Source organism: Lynx rufus, unplaced genomic scaffold (genome assembly GCF_022079265.1).
Source record: "Lynx rufus isolate CCGP_SWC_20201006 ecotype Redwood Valley unplaced genomic scaffold, mLynRuf1.p SCAF_9, whole genome shotgun sequence".
Classification (NCBI taxonomy): domain Eukaryota; kingdom Metazoa; phylum Chordata; class Mammalia; order Carnivora; family Felidae; genus Lynx; species Lynx rufus.
In genome coordinates, this window is record NW_025814897.1 from 58,700,823 (window position 1) to 58,716,151 (window position 15,329).

General features: G+C 52.2%; 1 protein-coding gene across 1 annotated transcript in view; it reads right to left on the reverse strand.

The window, feature by feature from the left end:
* Nucleotides 1–15,329, reverse strand: part of ARHGEF17 (Rho guanine nucleotide exchange factor 17) — a 58,183-nt gene that overhangs the window by 12,390 nt on the left and 30,464 nt on the right. Inside the window, exons 2-3 of the mRNA XM_047071489.1 lie at nucleotides 7,671–7,748; nucleotides 1,609–1,791 (exon numbers count right to left, since the gene is read on the reverse strand). Coding sequence (XP_046927445.1) covers nucleotides 1,609–1,791; nucleotides 7,671–7,748 — 261 coding nt within the window. The remainder of the gene's footprint in view (nucleotides 1–1,608; nucleotides 1,792–7,670; nucleotides 7,749–15,329) is intronic.

Sequence of the window (15,329 nt, forward strand, 5' to 3'; positions counted from 1 at the left end):
ACCTGGAGAGGAAGACAGCCCCTAGCCCCTACCCCCTACCCCATCCTGGCACAGAGCATTCTCTGCTGACCCCTCCCTGGGGCCAGGGCTTCTGCTCCAGTCAGACCCTGGTCAGCATCCCAGTCCAGACAGCGGAGGAACCTGGTGACACTGAGGGTAGTGATAGCCTAGAGATGTCAGCACTCAACTGGGGTCCCATCACTGCTGGGCCAAGGTTCCTGCCACATCAGTTCCAGGTCAGCAGGCACCTTCTAAGACCTTCTTAGGCACAGGCCCACCCACATCATCACAAACACATGAAAAAACACCCACATCTTATAAAAATAGGTAATATATTTTTTTTGTTAGTACAATTCTTGGAAGGATTTTTACAATTTTGCTTTTGAAATTATTTTGCTCTGAATAACCATTTAGTTTGTGTTTGGCTACGATTTATCAGTCATCATCATGCATTCTTGGGAATTCTGGCAAAATAACAAAATGTAACTTAAGTTTTTTCAAATGTAAGTTCGTATAAATGAATACTAAATTTAACAATGAAAGAAAATGGCATGTTATGGTTTTATAGACATTGAATTAAATGTTTATTAGTTTTACTTTTTTCTAAGTTTATTTATTTATTTTGAGAGAGAGAGAGAGAGAGTAAGCCGGGGGGGGAGGGGCAGAGAGAGAATCCTACATTGGGATTCAAACTGAAGAACCGTGACATCATGACCTGAGCCGAAATTTAGGGCTGGATGCTTTACCAACTGAGCCACCCGGGTGTGCCTATCAGCTTTGCTTTTACAGTTCTTTTTGAATTTTGAAGCTAGTACCTTTTCTAAGGTCCCAGTCACTGTTGTAGGATTCTGAAAAGCTCCCAGGCAGAAGTCTGCTTGTGGTGAAAGGGAGCACAGGGTGGGGTAGAGTGTGGACGCTGGAGCCATATTTCCTGAAGTTGAATCTTCCACCACTTACTAACTGTGACTTTGATTGGTCACTTTTATCTATGCCACAGAGTCAACTTTGAACTCGAGGGAATAACTGCACCTTTCTCTTACACTTATGGATATACATAACATATTTAAACTTTTATTTTTAAGTAGGCTCTATGCCCAATGTGGGGCTCAAACTTATGACCCTGAGATCGAGAGTCCCATGCTCTACCGACTGAACCAGCCAGGAGCCCCCTATAACATATTTAGAATAATGGCTAGCACCCAGGTGCCAAGTAGTTAGCTATTCCTATTAAAATGCCTGATGGAAAAAAGGGCTAGTTACAGTAAGGGTTGAGGTCAATATCAGCATCCACTGGAGGTCTGAATCAGTGTCAGCACCAATTCAGGTGCTGTAACCAGAGTTGGGTCCAGGATCAGAATCAGTATCTGGATGGGGTTGGGGTCCATGCCAGAGTCCAGCCAAGCTCTGGGGTTGGGCAGTGTCTACATTCAGGTCAACCCGGAGGCTGCAGTCAGTGCCAGTGTCTGCTCAAGTTCTGGTATTGGATTTGGGATCAGGGTCAGTGTTCAGATGGAGTGGGTGTGGGTGAGGGGTCCATGGCAGCAGCAGCCCCTTCCAGGAAGGGCCCAAGCTTGTGAGCACTGCCGCATGGGTAGCAGGGCCACTCACCGACTGGACAAGCAGGTCTCCCACCTTCTGCTGGGCATGCCAGGTCTGCACACAGTGCCGCACCTGCTCTAGGAACTGCTCATGGTGCTCCAGGAGCTCAGGGATCTGGTCGAAGATCTCGTCCACCAGCGACGGGTCACACAGCAAGGAGTTCTCTGGCTGCTTTAGTGGCTGCATGTAGCCCTGGGGGACCCACAGGGTCAGTACAAGTACCCTCAGAGGGATGATAGCCCAACCCACCAGTACAGGTGCAAAGGAAATCTCCTGGGTCTATAACTCAGTGGCCATGCCTCCTGGATCTTCCTCATTAGACTCAGAGCTCTAGGAGGAAGACAGGAAGACCTATCCCCATGCCCCTCACTGTGCAGCCCAGGGCCTGACATAAGATGGGGGTAAGTAGGCTCAGGAAAGTTAGCTGGATGCATGAACAAACAGAGCTTGGAGTGAGGAAAGCAAGAAGACTGGGCTCCTGGGAGACCCCCACACACCAACTCAGCAAATATTTTATTGAGCACTCACTATGTGCCAGGCACCGTTCTAAGAACTGGGAGACAGCAGTGAACAAGGAAGACCAAATTCCCTGCCCTAACAGAGCTTACAATCTAGTCAGATCAAACACACAAATAAAAGAAATAAACAAAAATAAACCACATTTCATAAACTCTTTAAGGAATTTCTGCCAATTATTATATGCCATCTATTATAGGATGAACTTGGATTTCAGAGATGTTAAAAGGTGAAGGATGCATCTTAGAATCAATTACATGTAGAAAGTCAAAAACGAGAAGTGCTGCCGGGAAAATGAAGCAAGGAGGGGCATGGGAGGCCTTTAGTGCCACTATCTGAGCACGTTCTCATAGTTTTCAGATCTACCAGTCAGTCTGATTAAAACTATTTTTCACCTCAAATCAGTGGTATTTCCTGAGAATGCACAGCCCTGCTTAGCAGCAGGCGTGCTCATGGAGACGTCGCCCTCTACTGGCCCAAACTATCACTACAAACCAAAGAACTGAGGATGCTTGAAGAAGTAATGCAATGTTGCAGTAAAATTTATATTAAACATTAAGAAAAACTGGCTTATTTTATAAAACAGCCCTGAAAAACTAAAGCTCAACAGAATCCTCTAGTCTGGTTGGGCATTCTTTTTTTTTTTAATTTTTTTTTAACATTTATTTATTATTGAGGGACAGAGAGAGAGCATGAGCAGGGGAGGGGCAGAGAGAGAGGGAGACACAGAATCTGAAGCAGGCTCCAGGCTCCGAGCTGTCAGCACAGAGCCTGACGTGGGGCTTGAACCCACAGACCGCGAGATCATGACCTGAGCTGAAGTCAGCCGCCTAACTGACTGAGCCACCCAGGTGCCCCCTGGTTGAGCATTCTTAAAAGGTCGGGAGGTGATGGTGAGGAGGCAGGCAGGCTGCCTCCCTCTTACAGCTCCTAGGCCAGTCTGAGCCAGGGCCTTCTCTGTGGCAGGGGCTGTTGCCCCACAAGGAGAGGAGCTAAGCCGCTCATGTCCGGATCCTAGTGCCCCACACAGAAGCAGGCACACGGTGGGAGGAAAGAATAAACTGATACAGATGCTCCTAGGAGCCAACACCTGCACCCACTCATCACATACTTGCTGAGCAACTACTGAGTGTCTGGACTTCTAAGCACCAGACAGCCCTGAGGGCAGACAAAAGTCCCTGTGCTTGTGGAGCTAACACTTCAGTGGAGGGAGGCAGAAAAGAAGCACCATAAATAACAAAATTATTACACAGGATGTCAGAAGGCAGTTAGTATTGTGAGGGAAACAAGATAGGGGCAGGAGTGCTGCGAGAAGGGGGCTGGGTCAGGGAAAGTGGGGTTTGTTAGCTGGGAATTTGGGGGTTAAAGAAAGACTCAAAGGGTGAGGGTGACACTGAAGAAAGATTTAATCTTAAGACTTGGGTTCAAATCCCATCTCCTTCTGGCTATTACCCTTGGTGTTTAACTCCTTCATTTTAAACTCCTGGCCTATACCCGAAACTTATGTCACATAGTGTGTCAACTATACTTCAATTACAAAAAAGAAAAGAAAAGAAAAGAAAAGAAAAGAAAAGAAAAGAAAAGAAAAGAAAAGAAAAAAGAGGCCCCTGACCTGCAGGAACAATACCAATCAATTTGGGGGGCAGTGGTCACTGCGAGAGAACACTAGGGCTGTGGAGTCCAATCTCAGTTTGAATTGAATACCACCTATGCTCAGGCAGTGCAGACTAGCTGGTGAGAGAAAGCGCCCTACAGTCAGGGTGTCAGGGATTCAACCCAGGCTATGGCACTTCCTGGCTCTCTGACCTTGAACAATTACTATACTTCTCTGTGTCTCAAGTTCATCCTCTGTAAAATGAAGGTTATAGAGATTTATATGATTTAAGTTATGTAAAGTGCACATATTAAGCACTCAATGCATGTCAGCTCTTAACATCACTACTTGTTGGTGTCCCACAGAAATCCTTAGGCTCAAAGCTAATCCCCAACGAGCTGGTATTTGGAGGTGGGGTCTTTGGGAGGTGAGCAGGTCATGTGGGTGAAGCCCTCATGAATGGTATTTGTGCCCTTATAAAAGAGGCCCCAGAGAGCTCCCTTGGCCCTTTCACCATGGAGGACACAGTGAAAAGATGGCCATCTATGACTATGAACCAAGAAGCAGGTCCTCACCAGACACCAAATCTGCTAGCACCTTGATCTTGGACTTCCCAGCCTCCAAAACTTTGAAAACTGAATCTGTATTTGTTTAAGCCACTCAGTCTACGGAATTTTTGTTCTAGCAGCCCAAATGGACTAGAATACCACTTAAGAGACGGATGACCCTGGGCAGGTTTCTTAACCTCTCTGAGCCTTCATTTCCTCCTATGAAGAGGGAGTTATGATATCTACCTCACAACGCTAATGCAAGGATTAAATGTGATTTTATACACACACACTCACATGTACACACACAGATTTGCCAGGCAGTATGCTAAATTATACATGCATCTTTCTTGTAATCTGCACTCAAGGTAGGTACTATTATTATTCCCACTCTGCAGACAAGGAAGCTGAAGCAGAGACTGGTTATGTAACCTGCTCCAGGCCACATGGCCGGGTAAGAGGTAGTGCCAGGTCTGAACACTGGTGGCCTGGTTTGGACCTCAGTCCTTCCTTCCGACACACCAGGGCTGCCTTGAGTGACAGTCCTTGGGTTCAGCTGACACTCTCCTGACCATCTCCATCCCTGGCCATGAACACTCTCAATTTGGCCTCCTCAGAACTACCCTCCCTTGGCTCTTCCACCTGCAGGTTCCGCAAGCCTCCGCGCACGGCCAGGAGATTTGAAGGCAGAGAGGCATACCCAAGCCCCGTCGGCTTCCTGTCTGTGAACAAGGCATGAGCAGCCTCATTACCTTTTAATCTTTGCACTGGGACGTGGGTATGATTAGTCACGTTTTGTACACAAAAACACCAAGGCTCAGAGAAGCGAGTGATTAGGCTAGCATCACCCAGCAGGGAAGCAAGTGACTCAAACTCTGGACTGCTTGACCCCAATGCCTTTAGCTCCTACCTAAAGGACAACAAAGGACCACCCCCCCACCCCCCCACCACCGCCAGACTCCTGCGTGACTATGGCCGCCTGGCAGCCAGGGGCAACCTCTTAAAGATAGCATTCTGGTTGTGTCCCTTCTGTGACTTCCATGTGCTTACAATAAAGCCCAGCTCTTCTGCAGCAGCCACAGTGACCACCTGTCCACCGCTAACCGCTCTGGGTTTCTTCCAGCCCCCTGGCCTTTGTTCCTGCTGTACCCTCTGCCAGAATGATCCCCTCCGGGCTCTCCCCCTACTTAGCTCTTACCTACCCTTCAGGTCTCAGCTAAATACCCCAACCTCAGAGAAGCCCTCCCTGGCCTCTGACACCAGGGCAGGCCCCCATTCTGTGTTCTCATCTTTCTGTGCACTTTTTTTTTAACATATAAAAGCAATGTATTTTTTGTGTGGCAAAACGTACATCATAAAATTTGCCATTTTAATCATTTTTTTTTTAATTTTTTTTTCAACATTTATTTATTTTTGGGACAGAGAGAGACAGAGCATGAACGGGGGAGGGGCAGAGAGAGAGGGAGACACAGAATCGGAAACAGGCTCCAGGCTCCGAGCCATCAGCCCAGAGCCTGATGCGGGGCTCGAACTCACGGACCGCGAGATTGTGACCTGGCTGAAGTCGGACGCTTAACCGACTGCGCCACCCAGGCGCCCCATTTTAATCATTTTTAAATGTACAGCTTGGTATACTCACATTAAATACATTCATGTGGTTGTGGAAGCATCATCACCATCCATCTCCAGAACTTTCTACTCTTCCCCAACCACAACTATATACCCATTAAACATGAACTCCCCAATTCCTCTCTCCCAGCTCCTGGCAACCACTGTTCTATGTTTCTCTCTCTATGAATTTGACTACTCTAGGTCCCTCATGTAAGTGGAATCATACAGTTTTTGCCCTTTTGTGACTGGTTTATTTCATTTAGCATAACGTTCCAAAGGTTCATCCAGATTGTGGTGTGTGTCAAAATTTCTTTCTGGATGAACAATATTCAGTTTTTCCAGACACACTTTCCATGCGTTTTTGCACCCTCATTTGTCCTCACATATGGTTTGTCAGTCCAGGAGACAGGACCTGATCACTCATGCTCACTGCCGAACCCTCACAGAGAACATTACCTGCACCCGGAAGATGCTTGTTGCGGATTTGTGCAGTAAATGAATGAACACTCTGGATGTTTCCAGGGCTCTACCTTCGACCCTTTGTTCTCACTCTACTTAGGTGGCTTGAGTAAATTTGTCCTCAACAGTGCCTACCAGGCCCTACTTCAGCTCAGATCCAGGTTCTCTGTCCTAGGCCTCAGACCCTCATATGCATCCTGGCTCCAGGGCCTTTCCACATCTGAACCTGAACTTGCCATCTTGCCCCACCTTTCACAGGTGGAGTTCCTATAGTGCTTCAGTCACCCAGACCGGGAGCCCAGGTCTCATCCTGGGCTTCCCCACCTTGCCCCTCACAACCAACCACTTACCATGCCTGGCCTGACCACTCCACTTCCTGAATGTCTGTCCCCAACTCTCCCTCCCTGTTGCCTCTGCCTGGGTCCTGGCCTCTCCTCCCCCACCCACCTTCAGTGGCCTTGGCCTCCTCTTCCACTGCCCACCTTCCTAGGAGTCAGAAAGATGTTGTAAAGTATGAGTCAGGCTATATGCCGCCCCTGCTCAAAGCCCTTCACTGATTCTCCAGGGCCCCTGGTAGAGCCCAAACCTTCTTCCTGGTATGCAAGGTCCCTACCATGTGGCCCCTGCTGGCTCCCCCAGCATCACCATAGGACCAACCCTCTGTGCTCTGTGCCAGCCACATGGACCTCCAAAAGTGCAGGCCTCTCCTACTCAACTCTGCACAAGCTGTTCCTGCTGCTGAGAAGACAGGTCAGGAAGAAGCTAGCACCTCCTCCAGGGAAAATTCCCTGACCCCATGCCTCACAGGTGCTCTCTCAATGCTTTCACAGTGACCATATACTCAGCTGTGTCCCCGACAGGACTATGAGCTCCTGTGGCAGTGGCTTGTCTCTCTAATTCGCCCCTGTGCTGCCTACACCTGGAACAGGACCTGGCACACAACAGGTGCTCAACATTTTATTCCATTCAACAAATATTTTCCCGATCAATGAACAAAATGGAAGGAGGGACACTGGGGTTGGGTCACAGATCTAAGCTCAGGCACCAGGGCTGCCAGAGGTAGGTGGCAGAACAGTAAAAGGAGGGAGCACCTGCCTGGGGTGGCCTGGTCTAGTCTCATTAAGACCCCTCTAAGATCTCTCCTGCCCTGGAGGGGGGGCTTCCTCCTCTGGGGCAGTCACATGAGAGGGGATCTCCATGGAAGGGTGATGTGTCCCAGGGTCATTCCTCTCTTCTCTAGCCTCCATCCCCTGTCCACAAAGTGGGTTTGTTTCCATATGTTTGACAGCCTCCTAGACTCAGAATGGCCACTCTCAGGGGCCTGGACCAGCCTCAAGCCTCACCTGCATCAGGGTTCGCAGCGACTCCACGTATGACTGCTCTGTGTCCAGCAGGGTCATGGTCACGTGCTTCCGCATGTCCTTGGGGGACAGAAAACAGAGGGTGAGCAGAGCCTTGTTCCCCTCAGACCCCGCCACCTGCAGTCACGTAGACCCAGAGAACCTATCCACATCCTCTCCCTGGCCTTCAAGGCCTGCCTTCCCACCATCCAGGACTGTTGGCTGTTACCCCAAATCACCGTAGACCTCCACTCTGTCAGGTCTTTGCTCAGATGCTCCCTGTGCAGGGAGGGCCCTCTCCCTGCATCTCAAACTCCTTCCTTTCCAGAGTATGCTCCTCAATCCTTCACCACCACCCCCATGACTGTTGGCAGACCTGGTTATCTACTGTTTACTTCATGGTTTTCCACTGGGCTCCTGGAAAGGACCCAAAACAATCAATAACTCTCACATTTGCAAAGGAAGATGCCTCCAGCCTACCCCCCACTCCAGCTGCCAACTCTGAAAACCCCACCTTCAGGATCCGTGCTGTGGGGTCAGACCCTACTAGGTTGGGCTTCAAACCACCCCTGAGCATGGCAACTGTGACCTCCTGCCACAGATGAAGAAAAGATGGCTCAGAAAGGTGAAGTCGGTGCCAAAGGTCACACAGCCAGGTGGGGGTAGGGTTCACCCACCCTCAGACAAGGCTAGATCCCAGGTCTCTTCGTAAAAAAGAGGTTAACTGAGCTCTACTCCACACCAAGCACTGCTCTAAGCATTATACATTATTTCATCCTTCTGACCACCCTGTGAGGTAGATAGATGTTATTCTTCTTCCCATTTTAAGGATGGGGAAAAGGAGCCCCAGAAACTAATGCCTCCATCCAAGAATCTGATGATCTACAGTACAGAGTCCCTAAGGGGTTGCCCAGAATCTGCACCCACACCTCCAGGGATAGGGTGTGCATCCCTGACAGGGCGGTCCCTATTCAATGGGAAGGCTTTGCTAGAAGCCAGACACAGGATGCTTTCTCTGTGTTCAATTCCCTGAGACCCAGCTTACCTATTGTCCCTTGCCACCAGTTCCTATACCTCTGGCCCACTCCTCCAGGAAGCCTTCCCAGATGGTACCAGCTCCAACAGCTTCCCTTCCTGGTGAGGGATTCCACTCCAGGTCACCTCTAAGTCCCTGGAGTGGTTCTGAGCAAGGCCTCCTCTGGGCCCCAGATCTCTGGGGCTTATTCTCCCCTCCCCACGCTCCCCCCAAGCCTTATCTCAACTTAGCCAGGACATCTGTCTGGACCCTGTCTCCGTCTCCAGCCATCAAGGCTTGTTGGGTTTGAGTGTATATTCTTTGCATGTGGCAATGGAAGGTTAGGTGTCCATGTCTGTGGTATCCCTCCACTCCCCATCCCTGGAGCCTCTCATGGTAGGGACTCAACCAGTGGAGCTGCCCTGGTCACTGCTCTGCACAGGGTCTATGTTTGCTGAGTAGACCCAAGCCCAAGGCCTGTTCGCCTTGCCTGATCCAGCCCCTGCTCACCCCTCTGCTCATGGTATGCCTCTCCTCCCTCTGACCCTCTCCCTTTGACCCAGGGACTTGGGGTCAGGTCTTTCCCCAAACCTGTCAACAATAAGACACTCAGAAAAGTAGACCCCAGTGCTAGGAACTTAGGGTTGGGAGGTGTGAATGACTCTCCATTGAGGGAGGGGAGGAGACTGGCTCTGCTCCATTCCGACCAGCTGCAGGCTCTGTTTGGTGAGAAGACACTGGGCCCTGCCGTAGAGCCTCCAGCCCTCAGATCATCTATCCTCAGTGATTTGAAGGCGTTTAGAACACCTGGGCAGCTTCCAGTGGGAGGGAAGATCAGCTGGGCTCACCTTAGGATGGAGAGTTTGGGAGAGCATCAAGGACCAGAAGGCCCCCCAAGAAAAAGCCCAGATGCCCAATCTTCCCATTGTCCCTCAGGGCCATCTCAGCATTTCACAGATATGACCTCATTTCCACCTCACACTCACAGCTCTGCATCACAGGTGTCATCATCTCTACTTTACAAGTGAGGAAGTCAAATCAGAGAGGTGACTGGACTTGCCCAAAGTCACACAGCCACTGACCGACAGAGTGAGGACCCAAGTCTCTTTAGCCATCTCAAGCTCAGTCTGAGGGCCCAAGCACCCAGAGTTCTCACCCAGACTGACTGGCTAGCCATGGGACACAGGGTCCCAGCCATACCTTTACTAGCTGTGTGACCTTGGGCCATCTAACTGCCTTGGGTTTTCACATTCTCCTCTATGAAATGGAAGGAATAAAGCCTCCCTCCCAGTACTGTGAAAGCAAAGAGCTGGGAAGCAGGGTAGCTCTCTCCACATACACTGGGTCTTCAATTCCCAGCTGGACAGGGAGTTCCCTTAGAGTAGAACCAGACCAGGCTCGGCCCTGGGCCGCACAGTCACCCTCCCCCCTCAGGTTCCCTAGACCTGGCCCTGCTGTGCCCAGTGGTGAGGGTCATGGGCAGCGAGGCCTCCTGAGGGAGGCAGGGTTGGTGCTGGGCCTGATGGGCCCAGAGGGCTGGGGTAACTCACACAGGGAGGCTGACGCTGCAACACCCGCCCTTCCCAGCCTCCTCCCTGCTTGAAAGCACAGTGGCTTGTCACTCAGCTGTCAGGTAGAGGCATAGAAAATAAGGCCAGCTCTCTGTCACTGCATGGAGTGCCCTTCTGCACGTGCCCAGACACGGGTGTGAGTGTATGTGGGGGTGGGGGAGCCAGGGGAAGCAAGAGACAGGCAATGCAGCTGTCAACCAGATCAGCGGGCCCACCTGTTCTGGGCGGGACAGCCCTGTAGGACTAGCCTCCCCCAGAGCCCGTCACCCCTCAACAGCTCCATCCCTAGACCTTCACTATATGGAGCACTGAAGTGGGAGGGAGGATGGGGGGGGGCTAAAGGGATACAGCAGGAAGACGGGGGGGGGGGGGGGGCCTCTCCTACCAGTAAGATTGGGACATGCTGACCCAAAGCTTAAAACCCTATATACACAGCATGAAGACAGAGACACACGTACACAGAAGAAGCTGTAAAGGCCAGACACTCCGCAAAGAGACGAAAAAGAAATGCAGCCAAGCCACCTAGCTGAGAACCAGGGCCTTCGGCCCAGAGATGTGAGGTGGTGGGGAGAAACACACACACCACAGCACAGGGAGCGGAGGGGGGGGGGGACAGAACCATAGCCCCCACTGGAGCCCAGAAGAGCAGGATAATCAGAATCCAGGCCCAGCGAAACACACAAAGGCATGGAAAAAGCCCCTGGAAGCCTCTCCCTCCCCGTCCCCTGGAGGAGAAGAGCACTGAGCCAGGAATGGGGACACCACAGCATGACACCTCCAAGGCCCAGCGGGTCCAGTGGCAGGGAGAGAATGGCAAGGGGGGGGAGCAAAATTGGCTACCCTCAACTTCCCATCCCCCAGCACATATATACACCTGGGGACTGCAACAGGCCTGCAGGAAAGAGGCTGGTAAAACCTTCCCTTCCTGAGCCTGTGAACCCAGGATACCTCTGGAGACAGTCTCTGCCTACAGGCTGATCCATATCAGGCACTAAGTACCACTAGGCCTTGCTGAGGCTGGATCTCAGGCTACAGGCCTCTCACCCCAGTTGAGTTTGCCAGCCCTTCTGCCATCCCAAGCTTGCATTCTGGTGGCACCAAACCTCAGCGCTCTGCCAGCCACACCACCCCTGCCATGGCTCCTCATACCTTCAATCTCCCTGCCCCCATCACTAGTCTCTGAGCCCCCAGGCCCGTGGCCACGCAGCTGGTGTGCCTGTTCCGAGTTCCCAGTCCTGCGCTCTCAGTAGGACCCATGTCTCCCTCAGGCCCAGATCCGCTGAGTTCTAGGTTTCGACCCAGGTCCCTGGCTGTCTCTTCCCCTCCCCCTACCTGGGCCTCCCCAGGCTCCTCAGCGTCAGCACCGCTGCTCCTGGCGGGCTCCCCGGAGGCGGTGGCCGGGCCCAGATCGCGCATATCTTCCAGCGCGATGGTGAACTGGGCCAGGGTCTTCACCATCTGAAGCATGCGGCCGGGCCGCCGCCAGGGCGGAGATGCCGGGGCGGCGGGGGACGACGGGCCCCCTCTCTCCCACCGTCACTCCCTCCGGGGGCTCAGCCCCGCCGCAGCGGCTATCGCGGTGTCAGTTCCAGCGTAGATCTGATAGCGAAAACTCGGGCGGCGGCGCTGTTGCCTCCTCTGCTCAGCGAGTGCGCCCAGCGAGCCAGGCGCGCTTGGCGCCGCTGGCGCGGGGGAGGGGAGCGGAGGGGAGTCCCCGCCCTCGCCCACCCTGCTCCGCCCACCCTCTCAGAGCCGCCTAGTCTCCCCCAGCACGCAGCGGGCGGCCCGACCTCGCCCCCGCCGCTCCCCCACGCAGCGGCCTCCCTTTGCGGACCCATCCCCCTCTGAGGACGTAAGTCGGCGCACACCAGTGGACAAAGGCAAGTACACTGAGACATGCACGTTTTGTCCACACCTGTACCCACGCAGGCACACACAGGGGCATGCACGGATCTACACAGAAGAAGCCCATGTACATAGAAACTTGCCCTCCCGCCTTGATGTGTATACACATTTGGGTGAAGGCCAAGGGCACACACATCAACGTAGTCCCATACAGACCCTGACACACATGAACCCGACCCAGTGCTGCACAGTGGCACACGCTTCTGTCTTCACACAACTATAATCCAGCACAAACAGGCGCACATATTTAGGGATGCGCATCTCTGGAAACTGACATTGTTCTCCCATCCAGGGGCAAAGCATTAAGGGCTTCATAAAGGAAAGAGACGACACTGAGTCATGCCTACTCCCACCCCACCCAGTTGACCTGAATCCTGTATTTGAGACAGTATCAGAGAATTCCAGTCCTATCCCCCTTCACCTCACCCCCCATCATGAGGAGGGGTTTGGACATTTACAACCCCCACCACATCGCTAGATGACGCTTCAGAATGTTTCCAAGCATGATCCCCAGGATCTGTTCCTCAAATTGAAGGTGATGTCAGAACACATCCCAGAACCACTTAATCAGGAGAGGGGGCAGGGTGAGCTTTGTTTTGTACTAGCTGCCACCTCCTACCAAGGGGCTCTCATGCACCCTGCAGCTGACTGGGGATCCGTCTGCTGTGCCTCAGCTCTGCTGACCTTATACTCCTTTAGTGTATGAGGTCTCCCACACTCAACAAACTCCTGATGCCCTCCCCCAAACCTGCTTTCCCTTGGGTTTCCTGCACAGTGGAGATCTTCTGACCCTATTGCCCAAGGCAGTTCCCTCTATCCCTCTCTCGCCTTGTTTGATATGCCCCAACCATTTTTTTTAATGTTTATTATTTATTTTTGTGAGAGAGAGAGAGAGCATGCATGCATGAGTGGGGGTGGGGGGGGGGCAGAGAGAGAGGGAGACACAGAATCCAAAGCAGGCTACAGGCTCCTAGCTGTTAGCAGCACAGAACCTGATGCGGGGCTTGAACCTATGGACCGAGAGATCATGACCTGAGCCAAAATGGGACACTCAACTGACTGAGCCACCCAGGTGCCCCCAACCATTTCTGTTTTATCTCCTAGAAACAGACCAGGCTCTCTCCTGCCTCAGGGCCTTGGCGGACACCTTTTCCCTCTTCTAGGAGTGTTTTTGCTGTTCCTTTAAGATTAATCTTAGTGTAAATGTTACCTCCTCAGGGAAGCCCTCCCTGATCCTCAGATTAGGCCAGGTACACCTGCTCTGTGCTCTCAAAGATTCTCAGTTTTTCTTAACCAGGTATCACAGTTTGTAATTACACATTTGAGCAATTGCTAGATTGATGACCATCTCCTCCCAGGAGACTGTAGGTTCCCTGAGGGCGGGGGTCCATGTCCCTTTTGTGAACCACAGCATTCTGCACATAGATGTTGGCTAATACACTAAGCAGTCATCACAGGGAGGCAAACCTTGCAATTCCCTGCTCACGAACCTCCCCTGGCAGTCCCATGGCACAGGATCAACCCCTCTTGCTGGCCCTTGCAGCCTCCTGTGCTGCTTGGCCCCCCTGCCACCTTCCCCTGTTTAGCCCTCAACCAGGTGAATCCACATCCTACAGCCCCGTCCAAGGGTATTATTTCTCATCCTCTCCTGAGAGGGCAGGACATGGACCCAGCAGCACTGGCCTCCTCAGGGAGTCCAAAATGTCCAAAACTAAAATTTTAACTCCCCAACAGACAATCCCAAAGAAGTCAACAATGAAAACAAGAACAGAGAATTCCAAGAGAGTAGAAAGAGAAAACAGGTGTGACCCCCACCTGGCAAGGGCTCCCAGAGCAGTGAGGCTACATTAGGGGGCAGAGCCTGACACATGAGAAGTGCTTGCTAAGTTTGTGCTGCCTAAACAATTGGTGAACCCATCTGTCTCTCCTGTGTCCCATGAAGGCCTGGCCCAGAGTAACCCTAAGCCAGTTTGTTGAATGAAAGAATGAATGAAAGCATGAGTGTGTGCTCTGCACCAACTCCCTTGCTGGTCCCTCTATGGCAATGGCTCTCAAAGTGCAGGCCCTGTGTACCTCCAGGAAATGTGTTAGAAATGCATATTCTCAACTCCCCCCCAAACTACCCTATTGACCTGACCTGAAACTCTGTACGGGGCCCAGCAATCTGTGCACTGGCAGCACAGAGCCTTCAAGGCCTAGAGCCTGCCTGGCCACCACATCCCCTCTCAGGGCACATGTCCTGGCCGAGCCCCTTCTGCCCCTGGGAGGCGGAACAAGGGTCCTCCAGCAGGGCCCCAAGCCCTCCTCTGCCCCTAGTTTGAACCAAGAATTCCAGTGAGTCCATCTGCTTCTTACCCTCCCAATGGGATGGATTATGGACTTCCCTGAGGGTGGGGCTTACAGTTCTCCTCCCCTCAGGGCTGGGCACATGGGGGGAGGGTTTGGAAGAGCCAGACCAGTTGACTGAGTGATGATGTGAGCACACAGGATGGACACACCCCGTGGACACATCTAACAGCCAGGTCCCAAAGATAATCCCACACTAGTAGGAGGACTGTGGTTTGAGGGCCCATCTCTGGCCCATTGCTTGATCACTCTGGCTAGTTAACCCACAGCTGGCTTTCTCTCAGAGCACCTCCTCCTCCTTCTGACCCTCTCTCCAGCTAAATGATCTGGGGCCTCATTTCCTCTGAGTTTTTGGGAGGCAGTGCATAGCTTGTTAGTAAGGTGCATCCATTCCCTTACTTGAGTAGGACCAGGCCCTGCACAGATGAATCCACTCTGGCTGGCATCCAGGAGCTCCCAGACAATACATAGGGCTCAGCAGAGGGAGTCACCTCTGCCTGGGGGATAGGGGGTATTCAAGGAGGGCTTCCTGGAGGAGGCAGGGTTTGAACAACATTTGGAGGTCAAGAAATCCAGAGGCATGTGGGTGCCCAGATGGCAGAGTTCAGGAGGCCGCTGCCCCGGAGAAGGGGGCTGGGCTTGATGCTAAGGCACTGCGTGCTGCAGCTTCATTAAAGATGGCTAATTACATCCAAGCCTGTTGCCATGGCAACAGGGGAGCTAGTGGGGTGGGGAAAGGAAGCTGAGAGAAGGAACAGGAACATATAGCTGCTGAATCAGAGTTTCCAGGCATCACCCCCACAAAGGCATGGGCATTGGAGCCCC